Raw genomic sequence first — 27,806 nt, forward strand, 5'->3', positions numbered from 1 at the left:
ACACCTGTCATCCCAGCTACTCAGGAGACAGATCTGAGGATCGCGGTTCAAAGCCAGCCTGGGCAGGAAAGTCCATGAGACTCTGATCTCCAGTTAACTTCCAGAAAACTGGAAGTGGCGCTGTGCTCGAAGTGTTAGAGCTCCAGCCTTGAGCTGAAAAGCTCCGGGACGGCTCAGGCCCTGAGTTCAAGCCCTGTGACTGACAAAAAATAAAATTGTGTTTGAATTTGTTTGGAAGTGCAGGCAAAAATGGAAAAAAGGTAAAATATACAACAATAAACTGGAAGAAATGACTTTTTTTTAGGAGTAAATATTTCCATATATATTTTTGTTTACGTTGGTCATGGGCTTGAACTCAGGGCCTGGACACTGTCCCAGAGATTTTTCAAGGCCAGTGCTCTACCACTTGAACCACAGCTCTACTTCTGGTTTTCTGGTGGTTCATTGGAGACGAGAGTCTCTTGGACTCTCCTGCCCGGGCTGGCTTCGAACCGTGATCCTTAGAGCTCAGCATCCTGAGTAGCTGGGGTGACAGGCGGGAGCCACCGGTGCCTGATTTAGGGTTTTAAGAGTTATTTAAATTGGGCATTACCTGAATGCTGTTTTCTTTTTCTTTCTTTCTTTTTTTTTTAAGCTGTAGGTTAAAGAAAAGTGATACTAAACATTGATTTTCAAGCTAATGAAAGAATGTGATTCGGGTGTTGGTTGGAAATTAGGTTTCAGATGTGTGTTTTGTTTGGCTAACAGATTAACATGTAGAATCAATTCATATATCCACCATACAGTTGTAACAAAACATGTCGATTATTACACACACACGCACGCACACACCCTGGTGCTGGACGGAGGGCTCCGTTGTGAAACATCAGATCGAGGCGCCAGGTGCTCATTTTTATTACTGGGCAGTTGCGCAGCCCCTGTGAGGTCTCCCCTGTGCTCTGCGCTCCGGGTTGGGTGAGTGCTCCCCAGAAGGCTCCTGTGGGCTCTGACTGGGAGGCAGAAGCTAGGGAGGGGGTAGGGCTGTGGGGGCCGCGCTGCCTTCTCTGTGGGTATTTGTCCTTGCTGAGGGGGGTGGGGAGCAGGCCTGTGGGCAGGGCCGTCGTGGGCACTTGGGAGGCTGGTTGGTCCGTGTTACTTAAGCGGACCGCGGTTTTCTGATGGTTCGCGCATCTGTGCCTCAAATCACTGCGCAGGGCCTGTCAGTCTGCAGGTGGGTTTCCCGAGGGGAAGGCTGGCAGTGTTCACGCGGGGTCCGTGCGTGGAAGGTGGTGTTCACGCGAGGTCTGCGTGTGGAAGGCGGCGTTCACGCGGGGTCCGTGTGTGGAAGGCAGTGTTCAAGGAGGTCCGTGCGTGGAAGGCAGTGTTCACGCGGGGTCCGTGTGTGGAAGGCAGTGTTCACACGAGGTCTGTGCGTGGAAGGCAGTGTTCACACGAGGTCCGTGCGTGGAAGGCAGTGTTCACGCGAGGTCTGTGTGTGGAAGGCAGTGTTCACGCGGGGTCCGTGTGTGGAAGGCAGCGTTCAAGGAGGTCCGTGTGTGGAAGGCAGTGTTCACACGAGGTCCGTGTGTGGAAGGCAGTGTTCACGCGAGGTCTGTGTGTGGAAGGCAGCGTTCAAGGAGGTCCGTGTGTGGAAAGGCAGTGTTCACGCGGGGTCCGTGTGTGGAAGGCAGCGTTCAAGGAGGTCCGTGTGTGGAAGGCAGTGTTCACATGAGATCTGTGTGTGGAAGGCAGTGTTCACGCGGGGTCCGTGTGTGGAAGGCAGTGTTCACGCGGGGTCTGTGTGTGGAAGGCAGTGTTCACGCGAGGTCTGTGTGTGGAAGGCAGTGTTCACGCGGGGTCTGTGTGTGGAAGGCAGTGTTCACACGAGGTCTGTGCGTGGAAGGCAGTGTTCACGTGGGGTCTGTGCGTGGAAGGTGGTGTTCACGCGAGGTCTGTGTGTGGAAGGCAGTGTTTACGCAGGGTCCGTGTGTGGAAGGCAGTGTTCACGCGAGGTCTGTGTGTGGAAGGCAGTGTTCACACGAGGTCCGTGTGTGGAAGGCAGTGTTCACACGAGGTCTGTGTGTGGAAGGCAGTGTTCAAGGAGGTCCGTGTGTGGAAGGCAGTGTTCACACGAGGTCTGTGTGTGGAAGGCAGTGTTCACACGAGGTCTGTGTGTGGAAGGCAGTGTTCAAGGAGGTCCGTGTGTGGAAGGCAGTGTTCACACGGGGTCCGTGTGTGGAAGGCAGCGTTCACACGAGGTCTGTGTGTGGAAGGCAGCATTCACGCGGGGTCCGTGTGTGTCTTCTCCGTCTCGGGTTTAAGTGTGGTAGTCTCCTGTGTCTGTGTGACCGGCGGGGGGTGTTCTAGATGACCTGAAGACTAGAACGTTGCTGGGGGGGGGGGGGATCTGAAAGGAGTGAGTGATTTCTTCTCCAAGCGGAGCGACAGCAAGCCATGCGACCAGGCTGGCTGCGCGGAAGTGGCCGGGCCTGGCCCCAGGGGCCCTGGGGCGGGAATCTGGGGCTCTCCCCAGGGAGAGCACGCAGTACTTTTCTGTGTGTTTCTTGGGAGGGTTTTATCTATTTTAGGCTTTGTACTCAGGGCCTGAGCGCTGTCCCTGGCCTTTTGCTCAAGGTGAATACTCTACCACTTAGAGCCATAGCTCTCCAGACTTTTCTGCCTGGGCTGGCTTTGAACTTCAGTCCTCAGATCTTAGCCTCATGAGCCACTGGCACCTGGCTTTATTTTATTTTTGTTTTTGTCAGTTGTGGGGCCTGAACTCTGGGCCTGGGCGCTGTCCCTCAGCTCTTCAGCTACAGGCTCTACACTTGAGCCACAGCACTACTTCCGGTTTTTTTCTGCCTATGTGGTGCTGAGAAATCGAACCAGGGTCTCATGCATGCAAGGCAAGCGCTCTACCGCTGAGCCACCTTCCCAGCCCGGTTTTGTGTTATTATTTTATACAGCAGTGTGGTGAGGTGAGGTTTAGTGAGATTGTAATGTGTTCTAGTCAGGCGTGTTTCTAACAAAAAAGGAAAAAACGCAGGCAGGACAGAGGTAAAAAAGCTTGTGCTCCTGATCACCCCTGTGTGGGAATGTCTGCTCTGAATGTCTCTAGTAGTTACTGTGTTATTGTATTTGTACTGTCATGATTGTATTTGCCATTCTTCGTGGTTGCTGACTTTCTGTTGTCTCAGTGTGTATCACCTGACGACACTTTGCACAGACTTGATGTGTCTACCTGGATGATAACTTACGAAACACACTTTGCTCCCTAGGGCCAACTCACTGTCCTAAAAACCAAATTTCCCAGGAGAAGAGACTGAAGAGAGAGCTCCTACAAGAAAGGCGCGGGTACCCCATGAACGAGCCAGCAGAAAACCAGTTGGGGTACACCGGGACTCCAGAGCCAGACCTCAGGCTCAGAAAGGGCCACTGCCTTGATGGTAGCCGCGGAGGCCGGGAGGACAGCTGCCAGGGAGGCCGGGAGCCCGTTCTAGGGGCTTCTGTCTGTCCTTCCCTCCATTCGCACGTGAGTGTGCCAGCAGTGAGGGCGGGGTGTGTGTGTGTGTGTGTGTGTGTGTGCGCGCGTGTGTGTGTGCATGTGGGTGGGGGGGGAGGAGAGGCAGTGCTGACACCGGCCCAGCGTGCCACAGCGTGCCCCCCAGGAGCACTGTCAGACCCAGCGTGCCCCCCAGGAGCACTGTCAGACCCAGCGTGCCCCCCAGGAGCACTGTCAGACCCAGCGTGCCCCCCAGGAGCACTGTCAGACCCAGCGTGCCCCCCAGGAGCACTGTCAGACCCAGCGTGCCCCCCAGGAGCACTGTCAGACCCAGCGTGCCCCCCAGGAGCACTGTCAGACCCAGCGTGCCCCCCAGGAGCACTGTCAGAGACCCAGCGTGCCCCCCAGGAGCACTGTCAGAGACCCAGCGTGCCCCCCAGGAGCACTGTCAGACCCAGCGTGCCCCCCAGGAGCACTGTCAGAGACCCAGCGTGCCCCCCAGGAGCACTGTCAGACCCAGCGTGCCCCCCAGGAGCACTGTCAGACCCAGCGTGCCCCCCAGGAGCACTGTCAGAGACCCAGCGTGCCCCCCAGGAGCACTGTCAGAGACCCAGCGTGCCCCCCAGGAGCACTGTCAGACCCAGCGTGCCCCCCAGGAGCACTGTCAGACCCAGCGTGCCCCCCAGGAGCACTGTCAGAGACCCAGCGTGCCCCCCAGGAGCACTGTCAGAGACCCAGCGTGCCCCCCAGGAGCACTGTCAGAGACCCAGCGTGCCCCCCAGGAGCACTGTCAGACCCAGCGTGCCCCCCAGGAGCACTGTCAGACCCAGCGTGCCCCCCAGGAGCACTGTCAGACCCAGCGTGCCCCCCAGGAGCACTGTCAGACCCAGCGTGCCCCCCAGGAGCACTGTCAGACCCAGCGTGCCCCCCAGGAGCACTGTCAGACCCAGCGTGCCCCCCAGGAGCACTGTCAGAGACCCAGCGTGCCCCCCAGGAGCACTGTCAGAGACCCAGCGTGCCCCCCAGGAGCACTGTCAGAGACCCAGCGTGCCCCCCAGGAGCACTGTCAGACCCAGCGTGCCCCCCAGGAGCACTGTCAGACCCAGCGTGCCCCCCAGGAGCACTGTCAGACCCAGCGTGCCCCCCAGGAGCACTGTCAGACCCAGCGTGCCCCCCAGGAGCACTGTCAGACCCAGCGTGCCCCCCAGGAGCACTGTCAGACCCAGCGTGCCCCCCAGGAGCACTGTCAGAGACCCAGCGTGCCCCCCAGGAGCACTGTCAGAGACCCAGCGTGCCCCCCAGGAGCACTGTCAGACCCAGCGTGCCCCCCAGGAGCACTGTCAGAGACCCAGCATGCCCCCCAGGAGCACTGTCAGACCCAGCATGCCCCCCAGGAGCACTGTCAGAGACCCAGCGTGCCCCCCGGGAGCACTGTCAGAGACCCAGCGTGCCCCCCAGGAGCACTGTCAGACCCAGCGTGCCCCCCAGGAGCACTGTCAGAGACCCAGCGTGCCCCCCAGGAGCACTGTCAGACCCAGCGTGCCCCCCAGGAGCACTGTCAGACCCAGCGTGCCCCCCAGGAGCACTGTCAGAGACCCAGCGTGCCCCCCAGGAGCACTGTCAGAGACCCAGCGTGCCCCCCAGGAGCACTGTCAGAGACCCAGCGTGCCCCCCAGGAGCACTGTCAGAGACCCAGCATGCCCCCCAGGAGCACTGTCAGAGACCCAGCGTGCCCCCCAGGAGCACTGTCAGACCCAGCGTGCCCCCCAGGAGCACTGTCAGACCCAGCGTGCCCCCCAGGAGCACTGTCAGAGACCCAGCGTGCCCCCCAGGAGCACTGTCAGACCCAGCGTGCCCCCCAGGAACACTGTCAGAGACCCAGCGTGCCCCCCGGGAGCACTGTCAGAGACCCAGCGTGCCCCCCAGGAGCACTGTCAGAGACCCAGCATGCCCCCCAGGAGCACTGTCAGAGACCCAGCGTGCCCCCCGGGAGCACTGTCAGAGACCCAGCGTGCCCCCCGGGAGCACTGTCAGAGACCCAGCGTGCCCCCCGGGAGCACTGTCAGACCCAGCGTGCCCCCCAGGAGCACTGTCAGACCCAGCGTGCCCCCCAGGAGCACTGTCAGACCCAGCGTGCCCCCCAGGAGCACTGCTCAGAGACCCAGCTTCCTGCTGCGGCCTTGGAGCCGAGGCCGACCGTGCTGGGATTTGAACTGAGCGCCTCCTGCGGGCAGGCCCCTGAGACTCTGAGCCAGTCCCCCCAGTGCGGCTTTCCCGCTGTAGTTGTGTGTGGACAGGCGGCCTCTCCACTCAGTCATGATGGCTTGGCTGTGCACACGCTTTCAGTGACCCACGCTGCTCTTGTTTCATTGGCTGTCTCCACCCAGGCCCCGATGCTGCTCTTGTTTCATTGGCTGTCTCCACCCAGGCCCCGATGCTGCTCTTGTTTCATTGGCTGTCTCCACCCAGGCCCCGATGCTGCTCTTGTTTCATTGGCTTCTCCACCCAGGCCCCGATGCTGCTCTTGTTTTATTGGCTGTCTCCACCCAGGCCCCGATGCTGCTCTTGTTTCATTGGCTTCTCCACCCAGGCCCCGATGCTGCTCTTGTTTCATTGGCTTCTCCACCCAGGCCCCGATGCTGCTCTTGTTGCATGTGCGTTTGGTGTTAGTTCTGTGGCTAGTGTGGTGAAGCTGCTCTTGCTTGATTCCAGCAGTCTTAGGGATGAAGGTCCTTTTTGTGTTAAAGCGTACGTCCTGTTTGGAACTGGCTTCCGTGTGGAGTAAGCTGAGTCCAGTGCGGTCACGCGTGCCGTTTTCCTGTTCTCTCCACATGGTTTGTTGGGAAGGATCCCTGCCCTTCCCCGCCGAGCAGTGTGATGAGCAGTGAGCAGTGAAGGGCGCAGCCTGTGCCGTATGAGCGGCCTGTGTGGTATGAGCAGCCTGTGCCGTGTGAGCAGCGTGAGTGGTGTGAGCGGCCTGTGCGGTGTGAGCGGCCTGTGCGGTGTGAGCGGCCTGTGCAGTGTGAGCGGCCTGTGCGGTGTGAGCGGCCTGTGCGGTGTGAGCGGCCTGTGCGGTGTGAGCGGCCTGTGCGGTATGAGCGGCCTGTGTGGTGTGAGCAGCGTGAGCGGTGTGAGCACTGTGTAGTGTGTGCCATGAGCTCTGCATGCAGTGAGTAATGTGAGCAGTGTGTGCAGTATGAGAAGTATATACAGTGTGAGCAGGGAGCACTGTGCAGTGTGTGCAGTGAGAAGTGTATACAGTGTGAGCAGGGAGCACTGTGCAGTGTGTGCAGTGTGAGAAGTGTATACAGTGTGAGCAGGGAGCACTGAGCAGTGTGTGCAGTATGAGAAGTGTATACAGTGTGAGCAGGGAGCACTGTGCAGTGTGTGCAGTGTGAGAAGTATACAGTGTGAGCAGGGAGCACTGTGCAGTGAGCACTGTGCAGTGTGTGCAGTGTGAGGTGTATACAGTGTGAGCAGGGAGCACTATGTGCAGGGAGCATTGTGCAGTGAGCTTATTGGAGATGAGAGTCTCACAGACTTTGCTGCCCAGGCTGGCTTTGAACTGTGATCCTCGGATCTCAGCCTCCAGAGTGGCTAGGATGACAGGCGTGAGCCACCGGCACCCGGCTTTTAAATGATGTTTTAAAATCACTTCTGTGTTAATTAGGCATAGTCCTAGGTTTTGTTGGAGTAAAGACAGGATACTTTGAGGACACGCTTGAGGCTGGGTGTGTAGTAGTAATCTGTTATTAGTTGCCTGTGTGTGTAATACCTTGTAAAGTAAGAAGAAGGGATTAAACCCCTCCCCTCCCCCAACTGAATTTAGGGCTGTGCACATGCGCAGGCCACCCGTGCTCTTACCACCAAACCATGGCCCCAGCCCTGGTGCCTTTGCTCTTCGTGTGTGTGTGTGTGTGTGTGTGTGTGTGTGTGTATGTGTGTGTGTGTGTGTGTGTGTGTGTGTGTGTGTGCGCGCGTGCGTGCGCGCGCGCTCCGGAGTCTTAATGCTCCTGACCCAGTGCTGGGATTACGTGTGTGCACTGTCATGCCCGGCCAGAGACCTTGATGACGTGTCCCTTCAGGCAGCGTCAGGGTGTCACCCTGCCTCACCACGTCGCACCCCAGCATGCTGGGCCTGCGGGTGGGCACCCCCGGTCCGGCTCAGGGCAGCTCATTTCTTCATGTTTCTGGACAAAGGGGTTCTTAGGACTGGGGAGGACAGTGGGGTGACTCATTGGGCCTTTTGTGTGGTGTCGGGGGAGGGGTTGTGGGTGTCGCCCTGGTGGCGTCACCTGCGTGGAGCCCTTTCCTGGGGCCAACGCTGAAGATGTCCTGTGGGCCGAGGGGCTGGGCGCGGCCGGCCCGCAGGGGCTCGGGGTTTAGTCTGGAAGGCTGCAGTAGTGGTTTTGTGTGCAGTGTTAGGATGTGGTCTGTGAAGATCGTCTAACCCCAAAGACAAGCCCGGCGTGGCTGCTGACCCCGCCTGGCCATGTGCAGCCGCGTGGCCGCTGCTCCGGGGACCGCGCCCCCGCTGCCCGCCGCAGCCCTGACAGCCCTCTGTTTGCCCCGCAGGGCGCGGCGCACCCCGGGAGCGACGATGGCGCGTCTCAGGGGGACGAGGGGTTCATGGGCATGTCCCCCCTCCTGCAGGCCCACCACGCCATGGAGAGAGTGGAGGAGTTCGTGTGCAAGGTAAGACTGGGGGACGGGCGCCCGCCTCTAACCCCGTCCCGGGCACCGGGCGTCGGAGCTGGCAGCAGCTGCAGTCAGTCTGGCCGGCCCAAACACCGGGGGGGGGGGGGGGGGGGGGAGGGGAGGTGGCTGGGGGGGGATGGGGGAGGGAGTGGGGGGTGGCGGGATTGAGACCGGCGTGTTCATCACGGCCTTGTTAAACGGCCGCTCCTTTGTACAGCTACAAATGCTAAGAGAAGGAAAGGAAGAAGGAAACCTGCGGCTCAGGAAGCACCAAAGTGTTGGGGGTGGGGGCGGGGCCGCTCACACGCCACCCCAGCCCTTGCTTGGGCAGGGGCCATTTTCTGGGCTTTGGAGGTGGCCGGGCCTCCTGGTGTTTTCAGATCAGCGGGAACATCCCGGGGTCTTTCCCTCCGCGACTCCGAGCGCCCCCCCCCCCCCCAAGCCCGCGCAGGCTCGCAGGTTTAGTCATTGGTGAAACCTTCTGCCAGCGGGGCGCCGCCCGCCCGCCCGCCCGCCCGCCCGCCCGCCCGCCCGCCCGCCCGCCCGCCCGCTCCTCAGGAGGCTGCGAGCTATGGAGCGAGTGCCGCGCAGAGCCAGCCTCTCCCCCTCACTCGCTCTTTCTTCCTCTCTGTCTGTCTATCTCTTTCTCTCTTTTTGTTGCTCCTGGGGCTTGAACTCAGGGCCTGGGCGCTGTCCCTCTGCTCTTCAGCTCAATGCAAGCGCTCTACCACTTGAGCCACAGCACCACTTCTGGTTTTCTGGTGGTTTATTGGAGATCAGAGTCCCACGGACTTTCCTACCTGGGCTGGCTTTGAACCGCGATCCTCAGATCCCAGCCTCCTGAGTCGCTGGGATGACCGGCGTTTCTCTCAGCTCTGCACCGAGCAGCTTGTCCATTGTAGTAACGCGGGGCGTGTGGCGCGCGGTGTGAGCGTGCGTGGCCGTGCGGCCGAGGCCGTGCTGACGTGGGCCCGCCCCCTGCAGGTGTGGGAGGGCCGCTGGCGCGTGATCCCGCACGACGTGCTGCCCGACTGGCTGAAGGACAATGACTTCCTGCTGCACGGGCACCGGCCGCCCATGCCCTCCTTCCGCGCCTGCTTCCGCAGCATCTTCCGCATCCACACGGAGACCGGCAACATCTGGACCCACCTCCTGGGTGAGGGCCCCGGCCGCGGGAGTCGTTGCAGCCGTGTGGGATGCATCCCGCGCGCTGGCACGCACGCACGCACGCGGAGGGGCCGTGCTGGTCAGCCCACCGGGGCTCTGTGCGTGGGGGGGCGGTCGCGTGCTGGCGCCAAGCAGGAGCTGCACTGTCTGTTTTCTCTCGGGCCGTGTGGACGCCGCGGTGCCGTGGAGTACGCTCAGCCTGGGCCGGCAGCGCTTCTCCCGTGGAGTTCTGAGCGGGGAGCTGAGCCAGCCGCTGGCGGCCGTGCGGCTGGCACGTGCGTCCCGTGCGGCTGGCGGTGGCCGTGCAGCTGGCGCGTGCGTCTCGTGTGGCTGGTGGTGGCCGTACGGCTGGCGCGTGTGTCCCGTATGGCTGGCACGTGCGTCCCGTGCGGCTGGCGCGTGCGTCCCGTGCGGCTGGCGCGTGCGTCCCGTGCGGCTGGCGCGTGCGTCCCGTGCGGCTGGTGCATGCATCCCGTGTGGCTGGCACGTGCGTCCCGTGTGGCTGGTGGTGACTGTGTGGCTGGCGCGTGCGTCCCGTGTGGCTGGTGGTGGCCGTGCAGCTGGCGCGTGCGTCCCGTGTGGCTGGTGGTGGCCGTACGGCTGGCGCGTGTGTCCCGTATGGCTGGCGCGTGCGTCCCGTGTGGCTGGCGCGTGCGTCCCGTGTGGCTGGTGGTGGCCGTGCGGCTGGCGTGTACGTCCCATGTGGCTGGCGCGTGCGTCCTGTGCGGCTGGTGCATGCATCCCGTGCGGCTGGCACGTGTGTCCCGTGTGGCTGGTGGTGGCCGTACGGCTGGCGCGTGTCCCGTATGGCTGGCGCGTGCGTCCCGTATGGCTGGCGCGTGTGTCCCGTGTGGCTGGTGGTGGCCGTGCGGCTGGCGCGTGCGTCCCGTGTGGCTGGTGGTGGCCGTGCGGCTGGCACGTGTGTCCCGTGTGGCTGGTGGTGGCCGTACGGCTGGCGCGTGCGTCCCGTGGCCCCGCGCTCACCCGGCCCCGCATTCTCCCCCAGGCTGCGTGTTCTTCTTGTGCCTGGGCATCTTCCACATGTTCCGCCCCAACATCTCCTTCGTGGCCCCCCTGCAAGAGAAGGTGGTCTTCGGGCTCTTCTTCCTGGGCGCCATCCTCTGCCTCTCCTTCTCGTGGCTCTTCCACACCGTCTACTGCCACTCGGAAGGGGTCTCCCGGCTCTTCTCCAAGTGAGTACCGCACCGCGCGGCCCCCTGCGCCTGCTTTTGTCTTACTGAGGTTTTTTCAGATAGGAACTTGCTCTAACTCCACCTGGGCTGTGCTGGAATTACAGTCCTCCTGATCTCCTCTTCCGACTAGCTAGGACTGCACACTCAGGATCCTTTTTTCTTTTGGTCCTTTGTGGGCCTGAACTCTGGGCCTGGGCGCTGTCCCTCAGCTCTTCAGCTCAAGGCGGGCGCTCCACCACCTGAGCCACAGTTGCTCTTCTGGTTTTCTGGTGGTTGAAGTGTTTCACGGCCTTTTCTGTCCGGGCTGGCTTTGAACCACGGTCCTCAGATCTCAGCTTCCTGAGTAGCTGGGATGGCGGGTGTGAGCCGCCGGTGGCCGGCTAGGCTTGGAATTCTTGGTGTCATCAAATGGAAGCACTTTTCCTCGGCCGGAGCCAGCGGCCGCGTGCCTGTGCCCGGTGTGGGCGGCGCGGGCCGGGGCGTCCGCTGGCAGCCGGCTCTGTGTGGCGCACGGCCTTCCCTCCTCTCCCCCCTAGACTGGACTACTCGGGCATCGCCCTCCTGATCATGGGGAGCTTCGTCCCGTGGCTCTACTACTCCTTCTACTGCAACCCGCAGCCCTGCTTCATCTACCTGATAGTCATCTGTGTGCTGGGCATCGCTGCCATCATCGTCTCCCAGTGGGATATGTTCGCCACCCCTCAGTACCGCGGGGTCAGAGCAGGTATGCAGGGGGCGTGCGTGGACGCACACGGCACGAGGAGGGCCTCACGGGGCAGGGTGACGGAGCCCGGGCTCAGTCCTGCCTGCAGCCCCAGCACTGCCGTGGCTCTTCGGGGGCAGTCACAGCAGGGCCAGGCGTGGCCGCAGCCCGGGCCAGGGCCTCCCAGTGGCCGGGACAGCAGCCTCGGTGACCCCACGGTGGTCACTGCCTTCTGCCCATCCCCAGGCTTGATCCTGGGCTTGAGTCCCCCTCCCCATCCCCAGGCTTGATCCTGGGCCTGAGTCCTCTCCCACCCCCCTCCCCAGGCGTGTTCCTGGGCCTGGGCCTGAGTCCTTCTCCCCCCCCTCCCCAGGCATGTTCCTGGGCCTGAGTCCTTCTCCCCCCCCCTCCCCAGGCGTGTTCCTGGGCCTGAGTCCTCTCCCCCCCCCCCCCCAGGCATGTTCCTGGGCCTGGGCCTGAGTCCTCTCCCCCCCCCCCCAGGCATGTTCCTGGGCCTGGGCCTGAGTCCTCTCCCCCCCCCCCCCCAGGCATGTTCCTGGGCCTGGGCCTGAGTCCTTCTCCCCCCCCTCCCCAGGCATGTTCCTGGGCCTGGGCCTGAGTCCTTCTCCCCCCCCTCCCCAGGCATGTTCCTGGGCCTGGGCCTGAGTCCTTCTCCCCCCCCTCCCCAGGCATGTTCCTGGGCCTGGGCCTGAGTCCTTCTCCCCCCCTCCCCAGGCGTGTTCCTGGGCCTGGGCCTGAGTCCTTCTCCCCCCCCCCCAGGCGTGTTCCTGGGCCTGAGTCCTCCCCCACCCCCCCCCCCAGGCGTGTTCCTGGGCCTGGGCCTGAGTCCTTCTCCCCCACCCCCCTCCCCAGGCGTGTTCCTGGGCCTGGGCCTGAGTCCTTCTCCCCCCCCCCAGGCGTGTTCCTGGGCCTGAGTCCTCCCCCACCCCCCTCCCCAGGCGTGTTCCTGGGCCTGAGTCCTCTCCCCCCCCCCCCCCAGGCGTGTTCCTGGGCCTGGGCCTGAGTCCTTCTCCCCCCCCTCCCCAGGCGTGTTCCTGGGCCTGGGCCTGAGTGGCATCATCCCCACCCTGCACTACATCATCTCGGAGGGCTTCCTGAAGGCGGCCACCATCGGGCAGATCGGCTGGCTCTTGCTCATGGCCAGCCTGTACATCACGGGGGCCGCGCTCTACGCCGCGCGCATCCCCGAGCGCTTCTTCCCTGGCAAATGTGATATCTGGGTGAGTGCTGCCGGCGGTCTGCGCGGTGCGGCACCGGCCCGGCCATGCTGGCCGTTGGTGCTGGTCGCGTCTCCCCTGCTGGTCCTCCCGAGGGCGTCTGAGGGAGGGCAGGCCGAGGTGAGTGGTTGTCAGGTGCAGGGCTGGAGTGGAGCCAGGCCGGGGTGCTCTTGAGGTCCTGGCCAGCCCAGCCTTGGTGCCCAGGGCCTCACGACCAGCCCGGGCTTGGCGCTCGCTCCGCCGTGTGCTGGCTCCTGGCTGGTGCTCCACCGCTGGAGCCATGCCTCCAGTTGCGTTTCCTGGTTGCTGGAAGCGGAGCGCCCGGCCACATTCCCCTAACGTCCTTGTGGCGCCGACCCCGGGGCCGGGCCCGGCGGGGAGACACGTCTCCCTGGTGTGAGACGCCAGGTCTTCATGAGACCCCGGTCCACTCGGCACCCTTCCCCTCGGCCCCACGTCCCCGCTCTCCCCACGGGGCAGTGGTGTGGGGTCCGGTGGCCGTGGCGGGCCCGGTGACGCGCCCCCGCTCTCCGCAGTTCCACTCCCATCAGCTCTTCCACATCTTCGTGGTGGCCGGCGCCTTCGTCCACTTCCACGGCGTCTCGAACCTGCAGGAGTTCCGGTTCATGGTCGGCGGCGGCTGCTCGGAGGAGGATGCGCTGTGACGCGCGGGCTGGCGGGCGGGCCTCACCCGCCCCGGCCCCACGCGCCTGCCGCGGCCGCCCCGCCCCGTGGGCCTTGGGCGTGGCCCGGGGACCCAGCCTGGCACAGGCCGAGGAGAGAAAAGCAAAAATAAATCATACCTCACGGAAGGGCGTCGTTGGCAGGGCGGCCCGCGCCGCGCCCGCCGCGGTGACCGGCTCCACGCCAGCCGTGCGCGCCGCCCGCCTCCGCCCTCCGCGGCCCGGCTGCCGCCAGGAGCCTGCGCACGGCCGCGCGGCGCCCGCGGACACGGATCGGCGTGCGGACGATTTCTAGCTGCTCGGCAAGGATTTCTACGAGAACTGTTTACAGCGCGGACACCAGTACCACACACTGTTTCCATTTGCACGGCGCCCGGGGAGGCCGGGTGGGGCCTCCCCCGCGGGGCCAGGGGCACGCGTGGCCCTCCAGGAGCCCAGCCCCTGCTCCCGGCCAGCATGGGCACTGGAAAGAAGGGGCGGGTGGGGCCGGGGCCCTCGGGAGCGCCGGCCCGGGCCGGCCCGTGTCCTGGCGGGAGCGTGGATGGGCCACACGTGGCCGCTAACGATCACTGCCCTCCTGGCCCAGCCCCGCGGCGCCGCCCGGGCTCGGAGCCCGGCCTCGGCGTGGTGCTGTAGCCCTGGCGCGGCGGCTCCCCGGCGCCGGCCCCGCGGGGTCAGCTCGGCAAGGGGTAGCGCGGGCGGTTGGGTGGGGACGGGGTCCACGCTGCGTGGGGCGGGGCGGGGGCCTGGCCTCCTCATCCTGCCCCCGGCGCGGCCCGCGCGACCCGTGGGGGGCGGGAGCGTCAGCACATATCAGAGGCCAGGCCTGGCCTGCCCCGTGTTCTGGGGTGCGGCCCCGGGCCGTCAACCCACGCCCCAACGCAGGAAGGATCTGGTTCAACATAGCACAAACCCTTGGGGACGAGGAGCCCCCGCCGCCGACCCGACTCCAGCGAGCCCCCTCCCGGGCCCGGCCGCCGCCCCGCGGCCCGCCCGGAACCCGCCAGGCCGGTGCCTGCGTGCCTTACTCCGGGCGGCGGCCGGGCCCGCGCCGCGCACAGCCGCTCGTGTCCCCCGGCCGAGGGTGGCGAGGCCCCGCGGCGCCTGCTTCTCCATTCCATGGTGGCCTTTCTCAGTATTCCCCTGCCCTCCCCACCGCAGCTCGCTGAAGCCACAGAGCACATTTTGGGGTGTCGTGGAAGGTCGGGATTCCAGGAAGGCACCGGATGGGGGTTCCCCTCACCACGGGGTTCTTACTTGCTGTATTCGCGGTTTCTCTAATAAAAAGCCAAACGGAAGCCGAGCGGTGTGCGGCGCGCTTTACTGCCCGGTCACTGCCGGTCGCCGCGGCACCTTGAGCCCGAGCAGCTCCCGCGGGGGAAGGAGCGGGGTCGCCCTGCGTCACTAACGGCTGTCAGCAGCCCCTGTGCTGGGCGCGTGCCGCCCTGTCACCTGGCTCCTCAGGAGGCGGGGCTGGGGCAGGGAAGCCCGAGAGATCTTTTCATGTCCAATAAATGTACCAGAAAAGCAGCCGTGGCGCCGTGGCTCAGCGTAGAAAGCTCAGGGACAGTGCCGGACCCTTAGGTCAAGCTTCATCCCCCCCAAACCCCAAAAGTCCAGCCATGGGGGGGGCTGAGGGCCTGCGTGAGGTCCTCAGCTGTGGGGAGAGGCTGGAGTTCCCGGGCTTGGCCCCAATGGGTTGAGGGGACACGGCGGCCTCCCTGCCTTAGGGAAATGGAGGTCCGGCCGTCAGTCTTCAGCACGGCGATGTCCGTTCTGAGCATAGTGCTCCCTGTCCCTCCTCCCTCTGCCGGGGGCGGGTCCTCAGGATTCCAGGGATGCAGGTCAGAGCCTTCCTGGACCCACGTGTTGAGTGCTTCCCACGTGGAGGCGGGGCATGGGCCACAGACACGGCCTGCTTCCGCCGGCCCTCCCCCTCCCCCTCCCTGCTTTTTCCCTACCTTCCCCCCCCCCCCCCCCCGTCCTGCTGGCGGGTCGGGCCTGGGTTGTTCCCTCGTCATCTGGAGATGGTGAGCAGGTCGCCCTGGTGGGGGGGGGTGGCCAGGGGGGTGCTGCCAGGGGTGCTGGGGCAGGTTCTGGGGTGTCTGGGCGCAGCTGCAGGCGGCCGGCGGGTGCTGCTGGTGTGTGGGGTCTCTGCACGGACGCCCCGGCCCGGCGCGGTCAGCACGGTGGGGTCACAGCAGCCGGGGCGCCCGCAGCCAGCCCCACGTGGTGAGCAGGAGCAGCGGGAGCGAGGGCCGGGTGTGCGAGGCGCCTCCACAGTCCTGCGCGTTCTCCTGAGACCCAAGGAGAGCGCGTGGGGCCCTGCCCCGACCCGCCACCAGGGGACCCCCCCTGTGACCCCAAAGATCCATTGTCTGTGGGAAGGAGCCCCCAGGACACACTGTGGGAAGGAGCCCCCAGGACGCACTGTCTGTGGGAAGGAGCCCCCAGGACGCACTGTCTGTGGGAAGGAGCCCCCAGGACACACTGTCTGTGGGAAGGAGCCCCCAGGACACACTGTCTGTGGGAAGGAGCCCCCAGGACGCACTGTCTGTGGGAAGGAGCCCCCAGGACACACTGTCTGTGGGAAGGAGCCCCCCAGGACGCACTGTCTGTGGGAAGGAGCCCCCCAGGACGCACTGTCTGTGGGAAGGAGCCCCCAGGACGCACTGTCTGTGGGAAGGAGCCCCCAGGACACACTGTCTGTGGGAAGGAGCCCCCAGGACACACTGTCTGTGGGAAGGAGCCCCCAGGACGCACTGTCTGTGGGAAGGAGCCCCCAGGACACACTGTCTGTGGGAAGGAGCCCCCCAGGACGCACTGTCTGTGGGAAGGAGCCCCCCAGGACGCACTGTCTGTGGGAAGGAGCCCCCAGGACGCACTGTCTGTGGGAAGGAGCCCCCAGGACGCACTGTCTGTGGGAAGGAGCCCCCAGGACGCACTGTGGGAAGGAGCCCCCCAGGACACTGTCTGTGGGAAGGAGCCCCCAGGACACACTGTCTGTGGGAAGGAGCCCCCCAGGACGCACTGTCTGTGGGAAGGAGCCCCCAGGACGCACTGTCTGTGGGAAGGAGCCCCCAGGACGCACTGTCTGTGGGAAGGAGCCCCCAGGACGCACTGTGGGAAGGAGCCCCCCAGAACACACTGTCTGTGGGAAGGAGCCCCCAGGACACACTGTCTGTGGGAAGGAGCCCCCCAGGACGCACTGTGGGAAGGAGCCCCCCAGGACACACTGTCTGTGGGAAGGAGCCCCCCAGGACACACTGTCTGTGGGAAGGAGCCCCCCAGGACGCACTGTCTGTGGGAAGGAGCCCCCCAGGACGCACTGTCTGTGGGAAGGAGCCCCCAGGACGCACTGTGGGAAGGAGCCCCCCAGGACGCACTGTCTGTGGGAAGGAGCCCCCAGGATGCACTGTCTGTGGGAAGGAGCCCCCCAGGATGCACTGTCTGTGGGAAGGAGCCCCCCAGGATGCACTGTCTGTGGGAAGGAGCCCCCCAGGACGCACTGTGGGAAGGAGCCCCCCAGGACGCACTGTCTGTGGGAAGGAGCCCCCAGGATGCACTGTCTGTGGGAAGGAGCCCCCCAGGATGCACTGTCTGTGGGAAGGAGCCCCCCAGGATGCACTGTCTGTGGGAAGGAGCCCCCCAGGACGCACTGTGGGAAGGAGCCCCCCAGGACACACTGTCTGTGGGAAGGAGCCCCCCAGGACACACTGTCTGTGGGAAGGAGCCCCCCCCCCCCGTGGCCGGCCCCCTCACCTCGGGGTGGAAGGCGTGGCAGGCGTCCGGGCGCCGCCGGGGCTTCTGGGAGCGCATGCGCTCACACTTGACGGAGGCGTTGTGTGCGGACCCGTGGTCAAGGCCAACAGCAGGGATCGGGCGCCCTGGGGACCCAAGGCGGTCCCTGCCCTGCCAGCGGCCCCAGGCCCCCCCAGCAGGTGGCTGGGATGAGCTCCCCAGCACGCTGGGGGTGAGATGGGCCTCAGGGCCCTCCCCTCGTCCCATGTGGGGACAGAGCTGACCTCCGTGGCCCCCCACAGGACACAGGACAGAGCTGACCTCCGTGGCCCCCCCCACAGGACACAGGACAGAGCTGACCTCCGTGGCCCCCCCGCAGGACACAGGACAGAGCTGACCTCCGTGGCCCCCCGCACAGGACACAGGACAGAGCTGACCTCCATGCCCCCCACAGGACACAGGACAGAGCTGACCTCCGTGGCCCCCCACAGGACACAGGACAGAGCTGACCTCCGAGGCCTCCCGCAGGACACAGGACAGAGCTGACCTCCGTGGCCCCCGCACAGGACACAGGACAGAGCTGACCTCCATGGCCCCCCCCACAGGACACAGGACAGAGCTGACCTCCGAGGCCTCCCGCAGGACACAGGACAGAGCTGACCTCCGAGGCCTCCCGCAGGACACAGGACAGAGCTGACCTCCGTGGCCTCCCGCAGGACACAGGACAGAGCTGACCTCCGTGGCCCCCCGCAGGACACAGGACAGAGCTGACCTCCATGCCCCCCACAGGACACAGGACAGAGCTGACCTCCGTGGCCCCCCACAGGACACAGGACAGAGCTGACCTCCGAGGCCTCCCGCAGGACACAGGACAGAGCTGACCTCCGTGGCCCCCCGCAGGACACAGGACAGAGCTGACCTCCGTGGCCCCCCGCAGGACACAGGACAGAGCTGACCTCCGTGGCCCCCCACAGGACACAGGACAGAGCTGACCTCCGTGGCCCCCCGCAGGACACAGGATATATCTGACCTCCGAGGCCTCCCGCAGGATGGGTGGGAAGTCACTGCAGCTGCAGTCCGGGTCGGCGGCCAGCAGGAGGAGGTTGCTGCGGGGGATCTGTTGCATCGCAAACGCCCTGCAGCAGAGGGGGGTGGGGGTGGGGGCTTAGGGGAAGGGGTGGGGCGGGGGGGGGGGCTGGGGGGACCCCAGCTGGGCTCCGCGCCGGCCCCCATACACGGGGGAGGGCGCAGCTCCCGGGCTGACCACAAGGTGGCGCCAGGCACCCACACTTGGCTGCAGTTGCACCAGGAGGCTGAGAACCCCAGACCGGCATCCGCATGTTCACACAGGCAGCACGGACACACGCAGCGCATGGACACGCAGCGCATGGACATGCAGCAGGACACATGCAGCACGGACACAGGCAGCACACGGACACGCAGCATAGACACGCAGCACAGACATGCAGCACACAGAAACAGCACGGACACAGGCAGCACACAGACACGCAGCATAGACACGCAGCACGGACATGCAGCATGCAGACACAGCATGGACATGCATCACACGGACACACAGCATGGACATGCATCACGGACACACGCAGTACACGGACACAGCATGGACACAGCACAGACACAGCACGGACACACGCAGCACGGACACACAGCACAGACACAGCACAGACACAGCACAGACACAGCACAGCACAGACACAGCACGGACACAGCACAGACACAGCACAGACACAGCACAGACGCAGACACAGCACAGACACAGCACAGCACAGCACGGACACAGCACAGACACAGCACAGACACAGACACAGCACAGCACGGACACAGCACAGCACAGACACAGCACAGACACAGCACAGACACAGACACAGCACAGCACAGCACAGACACAGCACAGACACAGCACAGACACAGACACAGCACAGACACAGCACAGACACAGCACAGACACAGCACAGACACAGACACAGCACAGCACAGACACAGCACAGACACAGCACAGACACAGCACAGACAGCACAGACACAGCACAGACACAGCACAGACACAGACACAGCACAGACACAGACACAGCACAGACACAGCACAGCACAGACACAGCACAGACACAGACACAGCACAGACAGCACAGACACAGCACAGACAGCACAGACACAGACACAGCACAGACACAGACACAGCACAGACACAGCACAGACACAGCACAGACAGCACAGACACAGACACAGCACAGACACAGCACAGCACAGACACAGACACAGACACAGACACAGCACAGACACAGACACAGCACAGACACAGACACAGCACAGACACAGCACAGCACAGACACAGCACAGACACAGCACAGACATAGCACAGACACAGACACAGCACAGACACAGCACAGCACAGACACAGCACAGCACAGCACAGACACAGCACAGACACAGCACAGACACAGACACAGCACAGACACAGCACAGACACAGCACAGACACAGACACAGCACAGACACAGCACAGACACAGCACAGACACAGACACAGCACAGACACAGCACAGACACAGACACAGACACAGCACAGACACAGCACAGACACAGCACAGACACAGACACAGCACAGCACAGACACAGCACAGAACAGACACAGACACAGACACAGCACAGACACAGACACAGACACAGACACAGCACAGACACAGACACAGACACAGCACAGACACAGACACAGACACAGACACAGACACAGACACAGCACAGACACAGCACAGAACAGACACAGACACAGCACAGCACAGACACAGCACAGACACAGCACAGACACAGACACAGCACAGCACAGACACAGACACAGCACAGACACAGCACAGACACAGACACAGACACAGACACAGCACAGACACAGACACAGCACAGCACAGACACAGACACAGCACAGACACAGCACAGACACAGACACAGCACAGACACAGCACAGCACAGACACAGCACAGACACAGCACAGACATAGCACAGACACAGACACAGCACAGACACAGCACAGACACAGCACAGACACAGACACAGCACAGCACAGACACAGACACAGACACAGACACAGACACAGCACAGACACAGACACAGACACAGACACAGACACAGCACAGACACAGACACAGACACAGACACAGCACAGACACAGACACAGCACAGACACAGCACAGCACAGCACAGCACAGACACAGCACAGCACAGACACAGCACAGACACAGCACGGACACAGCACAGACACAGACACAGACACAGACACAGACACAGCACAGACACAGACACAGACACAGACACAGCACAGCACAGACACAGCACAGACACAGCACAGCACAGACACAGCACAGACACAGCACAGCACAGACACAGCACAGACACAGCACAGACACAGCACAGACACAGCACAGACACAGCACAGACACAGCACAGACACAGCACAGCACAGACACAGACACAGCACAGACACAGCACAGACACAGACACAGCACAGACACAGCACAGACACAGCACAGACACAGCACAGCACAGCACAGACACAGCACAGACACAGACACAGACACAGACACAGACACAGCACAGACACAGACACAGACACAGACACAGCACAGACACAGACACAGCACAGACACAGCACAGCACAGCACAGCACAGACACAGCACAGCACAGACACAGCACAGACACAGCACGGACACAGCACAGACACAGACACAGACACAGACACAGACACAGCACAGACACAGACACAGACACAGACACAGCACAGCACAGACACAGCACAGACACAGCACAGCACAGACACAGCACAGACACAGCACAGCACAGACACAGCACAGACACAGCACAGACACAGCACAGACACAGCACAGACACAGCACAGACACAGCACAGACACAGCACAGCACAGACACAGACACAGCACAGACACAGCACAGACACAGACACAGCACAGACACAGCATGGACACACATGGCAGATGGACACAGACACAGCCTAGGTGATGCATGTGGGCTGCGCAGGTAGGGCGCGGCTCCTGGACTCGGGTGGAGACCCAGTGGGCCCGGGAGGGGGGACAGTGCGGGGACAGCGTGGGGACAGCGTGGGGACAGCGTGGGGGCCCAGGAGGGGGGGCAGTGCGGGGACAGCGTGGGGATAGCGTGGGGACAGCGTGGGGGCCCAGGAGGGGGGGCAGTGCGGGGGGCAGTGCGGGGGTGAGGGGGCAGCGGGGGGGGCAGCTGGGGGCAGCTGGGGGCAGCGCGGGGGGGGGGCAGTGAGGGGACAGCGTGGAGGGGGCGGCGGGGGGCAGCGCGGGGGCAGCGGGGGGGGCAGCGCGGGGGCAGCGCGGGGGGGGCGTGGCCGGGGCGGGCAGGGCGTGGCCGGAGCACAGGAGGGGGCGTGGCCGGAGCACAGGAGGGGGCGTGGCCGGGGCAGGCAGGGCGTGGCCGGAGCACAGGAGGGGCGTGGCCGGAGCACAGGAGGGGGCGTGGCCGGGGCGGGCGTGGCGTGGCCCTGGCTGGGTGGGGACGACCCGGGCAGACTTACTTCCGGCAGGCCCCGCACGGGATGGCCCCGCTGGCCTGGCGCGCGGCCGCCTGGTGCGCGAACACCGGGTACTCCGTGTCGCAGGGGTGCAGCACGTCCTGCTTCTTGTGCTTGTGCGCTGTGGCGGGGCCGGGAGGGGGCCGTTGTGGTGGCGTCCGGGGCGGGGGGGACCCCTGGCCGCCAGGGCCTCGGCCCGCCAGGGCACCGCCCCTCGGAGACCAGAGCCCCGGGGGGGACGCGTGGGGCCCGGGCCGGGCACGGGGCGCAGAGGGCCGGCCCCCGGCAGCCCCAGGCCCCGCCCAGACCCCGCCCCCGGCAGCCCCAGGCCCCGCCCAGACCCCGCCCCCGGCAGCCCCAGGCCCCGCCCAGACCCCGCCCCCGGCAGCCCCAGGCCCCGCCCAGACCCCGTCCCCGGCAGCCCCAGGCCCCGCCCAGACCCCGCCCCGGGCAGCCCCAGGCCCCGCCCCGGGCAGCCCCAGGCCCCGCCCAGGCCCCGCCCCCGGGCAGCCCCAAACCCCGCCCCCGGGTAGCCCGCAGGCCCCGCCCAGACCCCGCCCAGACCCCGCCCCGGAAAGCCCCAGGCCCCGCCCCTGGGCACCCCAGGCCCCGCCCAGACCCCACCCCGGCAGCCCCAGGCCCCGCCCCCGGGCAGCCCCAAACCCCGCCCCCGGGCAGCCCGCAGGCCCCGCCCAGGCCACGCCCCCGGGCAACCCCAGGCCCCGCCCCTGGGAAGCCCCAGGACCCGCCCAGGACCCGCCCTCGGGCAACCCCAGGCCCCGCCCAGCCAGAGCCACTCACAGTGATGGAAGACGGCTTTGGCTGCCCAGGGAGGGACCCGCCGGGCCCAGGGTGAGTGAGGCGCGGGATGGGACCGGGCCACACGGGGGCCACGGTGTCAGGGAGGCGGCGAGGGTGATGTGGGGCGGCGACGTCATAGGGCAGTGATGACGTCACAGGGCAAGGGTGATGTGGGCACGAGATGATGTCACAGGGCGAGGTGATGACATCACAGGACGAGGTGATGTGGGGTGGTGATATCACAGGGCAATGATGACATCACAGGGCGAGGGTGATGTGTGGCGGTGATGTCACAGGATGACGTCACAGGGCGAGGGTGATGACATCCCAGGGTGAGGTGATGTGGGGCGGTGATGTCACACGATGAGGTCACAGGTGGTGATAACATCATAGGACAATGACGTTGAGGGGCGGGTGATGTTGCAGGATGATGGTGTCACATGACCATGACGACGTCATGGGACGGGATGGGGTCCCGTGAGGTCCCCAGGTGACAGGTGAGGGGCGGGCGTGGGGGGCGATGGGGTGGGTGGTGTGAGATGGTGAGCGATGACCCGCCCCCTCGCCCCCCCCCCCCCCCCCGCGCTGACCACACCCTGACCAGAGTTCCCGACTCACCCTCCGCCCCTCTGTCCAGCCAGGAGCCCCAGGAGCTCCACTCCAGCAAGGACCTGCAGACAGATGGATGGACGGACAGCTGATACTGCCCGCCAGGCCTCCTCCCGGCCCCCACCCTCCTCCCCCTCCTCCCTGCCCCTCCTCTCCCTCCTCCCCTCCTCCCCCTCCCAGACCCCCCTCCAACCCTCTTCCTGCTAGAGTCTCAGGAGCAGCTCTGACCACCTAGGCCTCAGCCTCTGTCCCTGAGGCCTGGCCGCAGGTGTGTGTGGAGGTCACACAGGGGGAGGGACGCAGGAAGGACACAAGGGGCGCAGGAAGGACACGGGGGGGGGGCTCAGGAAGGACACGAGGGGCACAGGAAGGACACGGGAGGGGCGCAGGAAGGACACGGGAGGGGCGCAGGAAGGACACGGGAGGCGCAGGAAGGACACGGGAGGAGCACAGGAAGGACACGGGGGGGCACAGGAAGGACACGGGAGGGGGCACAGGAAGGACACGGGAGGGGCGCAGGAAGGACACGGGAGGCGCAGGAAGGACACGGGAGGAGCACAGGAAGGACACGGGAGGAGCACAGGAAGGACACGAGGGGCACAGGAAGGACGCGGGAGGGCGCAGGAAGGACACGGGAGGCGCAGGAAGGACACGGGGGGGCGCAGGAAGGACATGGGAGGGGCACAGGAAGGACGCGGGGGGCACAGGAAGGACACGGGAGGGGCGCAGGAAGGACACGGGAGGGGCACAGGAAGGACTTGGGGGGCGCAGGCCGCACTCACAGCAGCAGCTCATGCATCAGCCAGCGAGCCAGGGCGAGGCAGGCGGAGAGCGGCTGTGAAGGGCAGAGTGTGCGTCAGGCAGGCCACAGAGCAGGGGCCGCAGAGCAGGGGCGCCCTCCACGCCGCGCCTCCCCAGCGTGGGCCGGCCCCTGCAGACAGGCCCCGGGGGCGCTCCTCCAAGCCTACCCTCCCCGTGACAGGCTGATGGGGGGGTGGGATGGGCCCCAGGCCGGGGCGGGCAGCGTGGCGGGGGGGGGGGGGGGCGGGACGGGCCAGGCCCGGGCGGGCAGCGTGGCGGGGGGGGGGTGTAGGGTGACACTCACGCTGGTCAGGGGATGGGCGGCGCTGGGCCGCTGGGCCGGGGCCTTGCACATGGCCTGGTAGTCGTACATGGTCACCCCTGGGGGTCAGAGGCGGTCGGGGAGGCCGGGGCCAGCGCCCGGCCTTGCCCTGGGGAGCCCGGCCTCTGCTCAGGACCCAGTGCTGGCGTGTCGGGGCCGGCAGCACGGTGCACACATGCGTCGGGGCCCTGGCTGGCTCAGGGCTGGAGGGGGCTTGGGGCGCCGCTTACCCCCCGGCTTACCCCGGCTTACCCCCCCCCCCCCCCCGCCCCGTACCGTGTCCAGGCCTGAAGGGCCGCTTTGGGGGCTCTATCTGGATCTGCCTAGGTTCAGGAGGGGCCGCTTACTGGCTGAACACACCCATGTCCAGCAGCTGGGCCATGAGGGCACCGTCCACCTGCCCCAGAAATCGTCCTGTCTGTGAAGGGGGGGAGGGCGGGGAGGGACGGGGGGGGGTGGGTGCAGACGGGGAGGGGCAGGGAGGGGGAGAGGGGGCGTGGGTTCACGGAAGCCGCTTCCCGCGTCTGTCCCCTCTCCCCCTGGCCCCTGCCCCCGTGCCCCTGTGCCAGCGGGCCCAGTGCCAGCCCAGTGCTGCTGGGTGGGATGGAAAGACTACGTTTCCCAGAAGGCCTTGCACCCAAGGGCACTGGCTGGCCAATGACGTGTGAGCAGTCACCAGAAGGGGTGCCTGGGAGTTTGCTTAAAGGCCCGCCTGGGGCTGGCCGCGGAGTCTGCAGCCTCCCCTTTGTCTGGAAGGCTCGCTGCCCCGCGGCCTTCCCCCGGCTGTGCCGCCTGTGTCCAGCCAGGGTGGGGGAGTCGGTGCCTGGCAGTGAATTTCGGGACCCCCGCAGGCAGGGTCGCCGCACCCCACCGCACCTGGCACAGGGCACGGCCCACCCATAAGCAGGGGGGGAGGGGGGGAGGAGGGGAGGGGGGGGAGGAGGGCAGAGGATCTGGGAGCTGAGGACGCTGAGGAGGCCAGGCCCGCCAGGAGCACCCCAGACGCAGACGCGCCCCAGACACAGACGCACCCCAGAGGACAAATGCACCCCAGACACAGACGCGCCCCAGACGCAGACGCACCCCAGACGCAGACGCGCCCCAGAGGACAGATGCACCCCAGACGCAGATGCACCCCAGAGGACAGACGCACCCCAGACACAGACGCACCCCAGACACAGGCGCACCCCAGACGCAGGCGCACCCCAGACACAGACGCACCCCAGACGCAGACGCACCCCAGAGGATAGACGCACCCCAGACAGACATACCCCAGACACAGACGCACCCCAGACACAGACGCACCCCAGACACAGACGCACCCCAGAGGACAGACGCACCCCAGACGCAGATGCTCCCCAGAGGACAGACGCGCCCCAGACACAGACGCGCCCCAGACGCAGGCGCGCCCCAGACGCAGACGCGCCCCAGACACAGACGCGCCCCAGACACAGGCGCGCCCCAGACACAGACGCACCCCAGACACAGACGCACCCCAGAGGACAGACGCACCCCAGAGGACAGACGCACCCCAGACACAGACGCACCCCAGACACAGACGCACCCCAGACACAGACGCACCCCCGAGGACAGACGCACCCCAGAGCACAGATGCACCCCACAGACGCACCCCAGAGGACAGACGCACCCCAGACACAGACGCACCCCAGACACAGACGCACCCCAGACATAGACGCACCCCAGAGGACAGATGTACCCCAGACGGCAGACGCACCCCAGAGGACAGATGCACCCCAGAGGACAGACGCACCCCAGAGGACAGACGCACCCCGGAGGGCCGACGCACCCCAGACACAGACGCACCCCAGAGGGCAGACGCACCCCAGACGCACCCCAGAGGGCAGACGCACCCCAGAGGGCAGACGCACCCAGACGCACCCCAGAGGGCAGACGCACCCCAGACGCACCCCAGAGGGCAGACGCACCCCAGACGCACCCCAGAGGGCAGACGCACCCCGGCAGCCAAGAACTCACAGCTAATCAGGCTCCCACCCGTGGGTGCCCCCCCCCCGGGCCCCAGTTCATTGGCCTGTGCCCCTCGATCCCGGAGAGAACACGGCCATGCCACGTGGCGTCCCTGCTGGTTTCCCCTTGGAGAATGGGACGGGGTCTGTGTGAGTGAGCGAGGTGAAGCGGAGGGGCCCTGGCCCGGCAGGGGTGAGGGGTGAGGGGTGGCGGGGCCTGGCCCGGCAGGGGTGAGGGGTGAGGGGTGGCGGGGCCTGGCCCGGCAGGGGTGAGGGGTGAGGGGTGATGGGCCCTGGCCTGGCAGGGGTGAGGGGTGAGGGTGACGGGCCCGGCAGGGGTGAGGGGTGAGGGGTGGCGGGCCTGGCCCGGCAGGGGTGAGGGGTGAGGGGTGGCGGGCCCTGGCCCGGCAGGGGTGAGGGGTGGCAGGCCCTGGCCCGGCAGGGGTGAGGGGTGAGGGGTGGTGGGCCTGGCCTGGCAGGGGTGAGGGGTGAGGGTGACGGGCCCGGCAGGGGTGAGGGGTGAGGGGTGGCGGGCCTGGCCCGGCAGGGTGAGGGGTGAGGGGTGGCGGGCCCTGGCCCGGCAGGGGTGAGGGGTGGCAGGCCCTGGCCCGGCAGGGGTGAGGGGTGAGGGGTGGTGGGCCTGGCCTGGCAGGGGTGAGGGGTGAGGGTGACGGGCCCGGCAGGGGTGAGGGTGGCGGCCCTGGCCTTTCCCTGCCAGTCCTGGGTCCTGGTGGCTGGTGAGGTCTCACCTCCTGGGTGGCCACCAGGGCAGACTCAGAGCGACAGATCAAAGCTTAGGGCTCTGGCAGAAGCTTCTAGAAGCTTCTTTGCCTTTTAGTGTAGTGCTTGTGAAACTGGAGAGGCAGGGGGTGGTCACAAGCACACTTCGGGCCCTCAGGGCTTCTTCCTCCCTCCCTCCCTCCCTCCCTCCCCCCCTCTCTCCCTCCCCCTCCCTCCCACCCTCCCTCCCCCTCTCCTCCCCCTCCCCTCCCTCCCTCCCCCTCCCCCTCCCTCCCTCCCTCCCCTCCCCCTCCCCCTCCCCCTCCCCCCTCCCCCTCCCTCCCCCTCTCCCTCCCTCCCCCTCTCCCTCCCTCCCCCCTCCCCCTCCCCCTCCCTCCCTCCCCCTCTCCTCCCCCTCCCCTCCCTCCCTCCCCCTCCCCCTCCCCCCTCCCCCTCCCCCTCCCCCCCCCTCCCCCCCTCCCCCCTCCCCCTCCCCCTCCCTCCTTCCGTGGGTCTTGAACTCAGGGCCCGGCAGGCGCTGCCCCTGAGCGCTCTCACTCGAGGCCAGCGCGCCACCACGTGGGGCCACTGCTGGCTTTTTATGTTTCTTTTGGTGGTTCGCTGGGGACGTCCCTGTCCACCCGGAGCTCCTGGTCCTTAGAAATGGGGCGGTTGTAAACATGGGGCTTCAGGCCGCCGGTTTTGGGGTGCCCTGTCCAGCGGCTCTGAGCCAGGGGCTCTGTGGCTGCCCTGCCCCAGAGTCGGTGTGAACGGACGATCTTTGTGTCAAGCAAGGACAGACGGACAGATGGAGAGATGGACAGACGGAAGGGGACGGCGCCGGGGCCGGGCTGTCCACTGGCCTGGTGGGTCCCGTGCGCCCCAGCCTGGACATGGCTTCCGGCGGCCGGGCCCGGCATCCTCCGGACAGCAGCCTGCCTGCGGACACTCAGGTGCTGTCAAGCCCTTCTCCTGCTCGGCCTGCCTCGCCACCGGATCTGTTCTAGAATGTTCCTTCCTGCACATCCCTGCGCTGTGCACTCCGCGGAGCCTGGGCTGTTCTGTAGCCGTGGCCTCGTGGGTTGATCACCAAACCTTGC

The 27,806-nt window shown here is 65.7% G+C and overlaps 2 protein-coding genes across 4 annotated transcripts in view; one reads left to right on the plus strand and one right to left on the minus strand.

The window, feature by feature from the left end:
- LOC138820401 (adiponectin receptor protein 2) overlaps window positions 1-14,461 on the plus strand; it is a 25,359-nt gene extending 10,898 nt beyond the window's left edge. For all 3 annotated transcript variants that reach the window (XM_070012056.1, XM_070012057.1, XM_070012058.1), the window contains exons 2-8: window positions 3,258-3,511; window positions 8,057-8,176; window positions 9,164-9,335; window positions 10,353-10,539; window positions 11,076-11,263; window positions 12,290-12,483; window positions 13,017-14,461. In XM_070012056.1, the coding sequence (XP_069868157.1) occupies window positions 3,341-3,511; window positions 8,057-8,176; window positions 9,164-9,335; window positions 10,353-10,539; window positions 11,076-11,263; window positions 12,290-12,483; window positions 13,017-13,145 (1,161 nt within the window). In that variant the 5' untranslated portion in view covers window positions 3,258-3,340 and the 3' untranslated portion in view covers window positions 13,146-14,461. The remainder of the gene's footprint in view (window positions 1-3,257; window positions 3,512-8,056; window positions 8,177-9,163; window positions 9,336-10,352; window positions 10,540-11,075; window positions 11,264-12,289; window positions 12,484-13,016) is intronic.
- Window positions 14,462-15,358: 897 nt separating this feature from the next.
- Window positions 15,359-27,626, minus strand: LOC138820400 (voltage-dependent calcium channel subunit alpha-2/delta-4-like). The gene is made up of 9 exons (XM_070012055.1): window positions 27,348-27,626; window positions 24,350-24,419; window positions 23,984-24,060; window positions 23,661-23,713; window positions 22,888-22,940; window positions 21,472-21,589; window positions 17,928-18,040; window positions 16,926-17,008; window positions 15,359-15,460 (listed from the first exon to the last, which is right to left on the minus strand). The coding sequence occupies exons 1-9, from the start codon at window positions 27,624-27,626 to the stop codon at window positions 15,359-15,361; spliced, it is 948 nt and encodes a 315-aa protein (XP_069868156.1).
- Window positions 27,627-27,806: the final 180 nt, after the last annotated feature.

The sequence above is a fragment of the Dipodomys merriami genome, unplaced genomic scaffold (assembly GCF_024711535.1).
Source record: "Dipodomys merriami isolate MVZ:Mamm:240054 unplaced genomic scaffold, mDipMer1.0.p SCAF_877, whole genome shotgun sequence".
In the NCBI taxonomy this organism is placed as follows: Eukaryota; Metazoa; Chordata; class Mammalia; order Rodentia; family Heteromyidae; genus Dipodomys; species Dipodomys merriami.

Bases quoted from the DNA above. Each gene is read 5' to 3' on its own strand.
- LOC138820400 (XM_070012055.1), bottom strand. From the start codon at position 27,626: ATGCCGGGCCCGGCCGCCGGAAGCCATGTCCAGGCTGGGGCGCACGGG. The intron at 22,941-23,660 runs GTGAGTGCGGCC...ATCTGTCTGCAG, and splicing joins CTGATGCATGAGCTGCTGCT to GTCCTTGCTGGAGTGGAGCT. The intron at 21,590-22,887 runs GTGAGTCGGGAA...GCCCCGCCACAG, and splicing joins GCTGGACAGAGGGGCGGAGG to CGCACAAGCACAAGAAGCAG.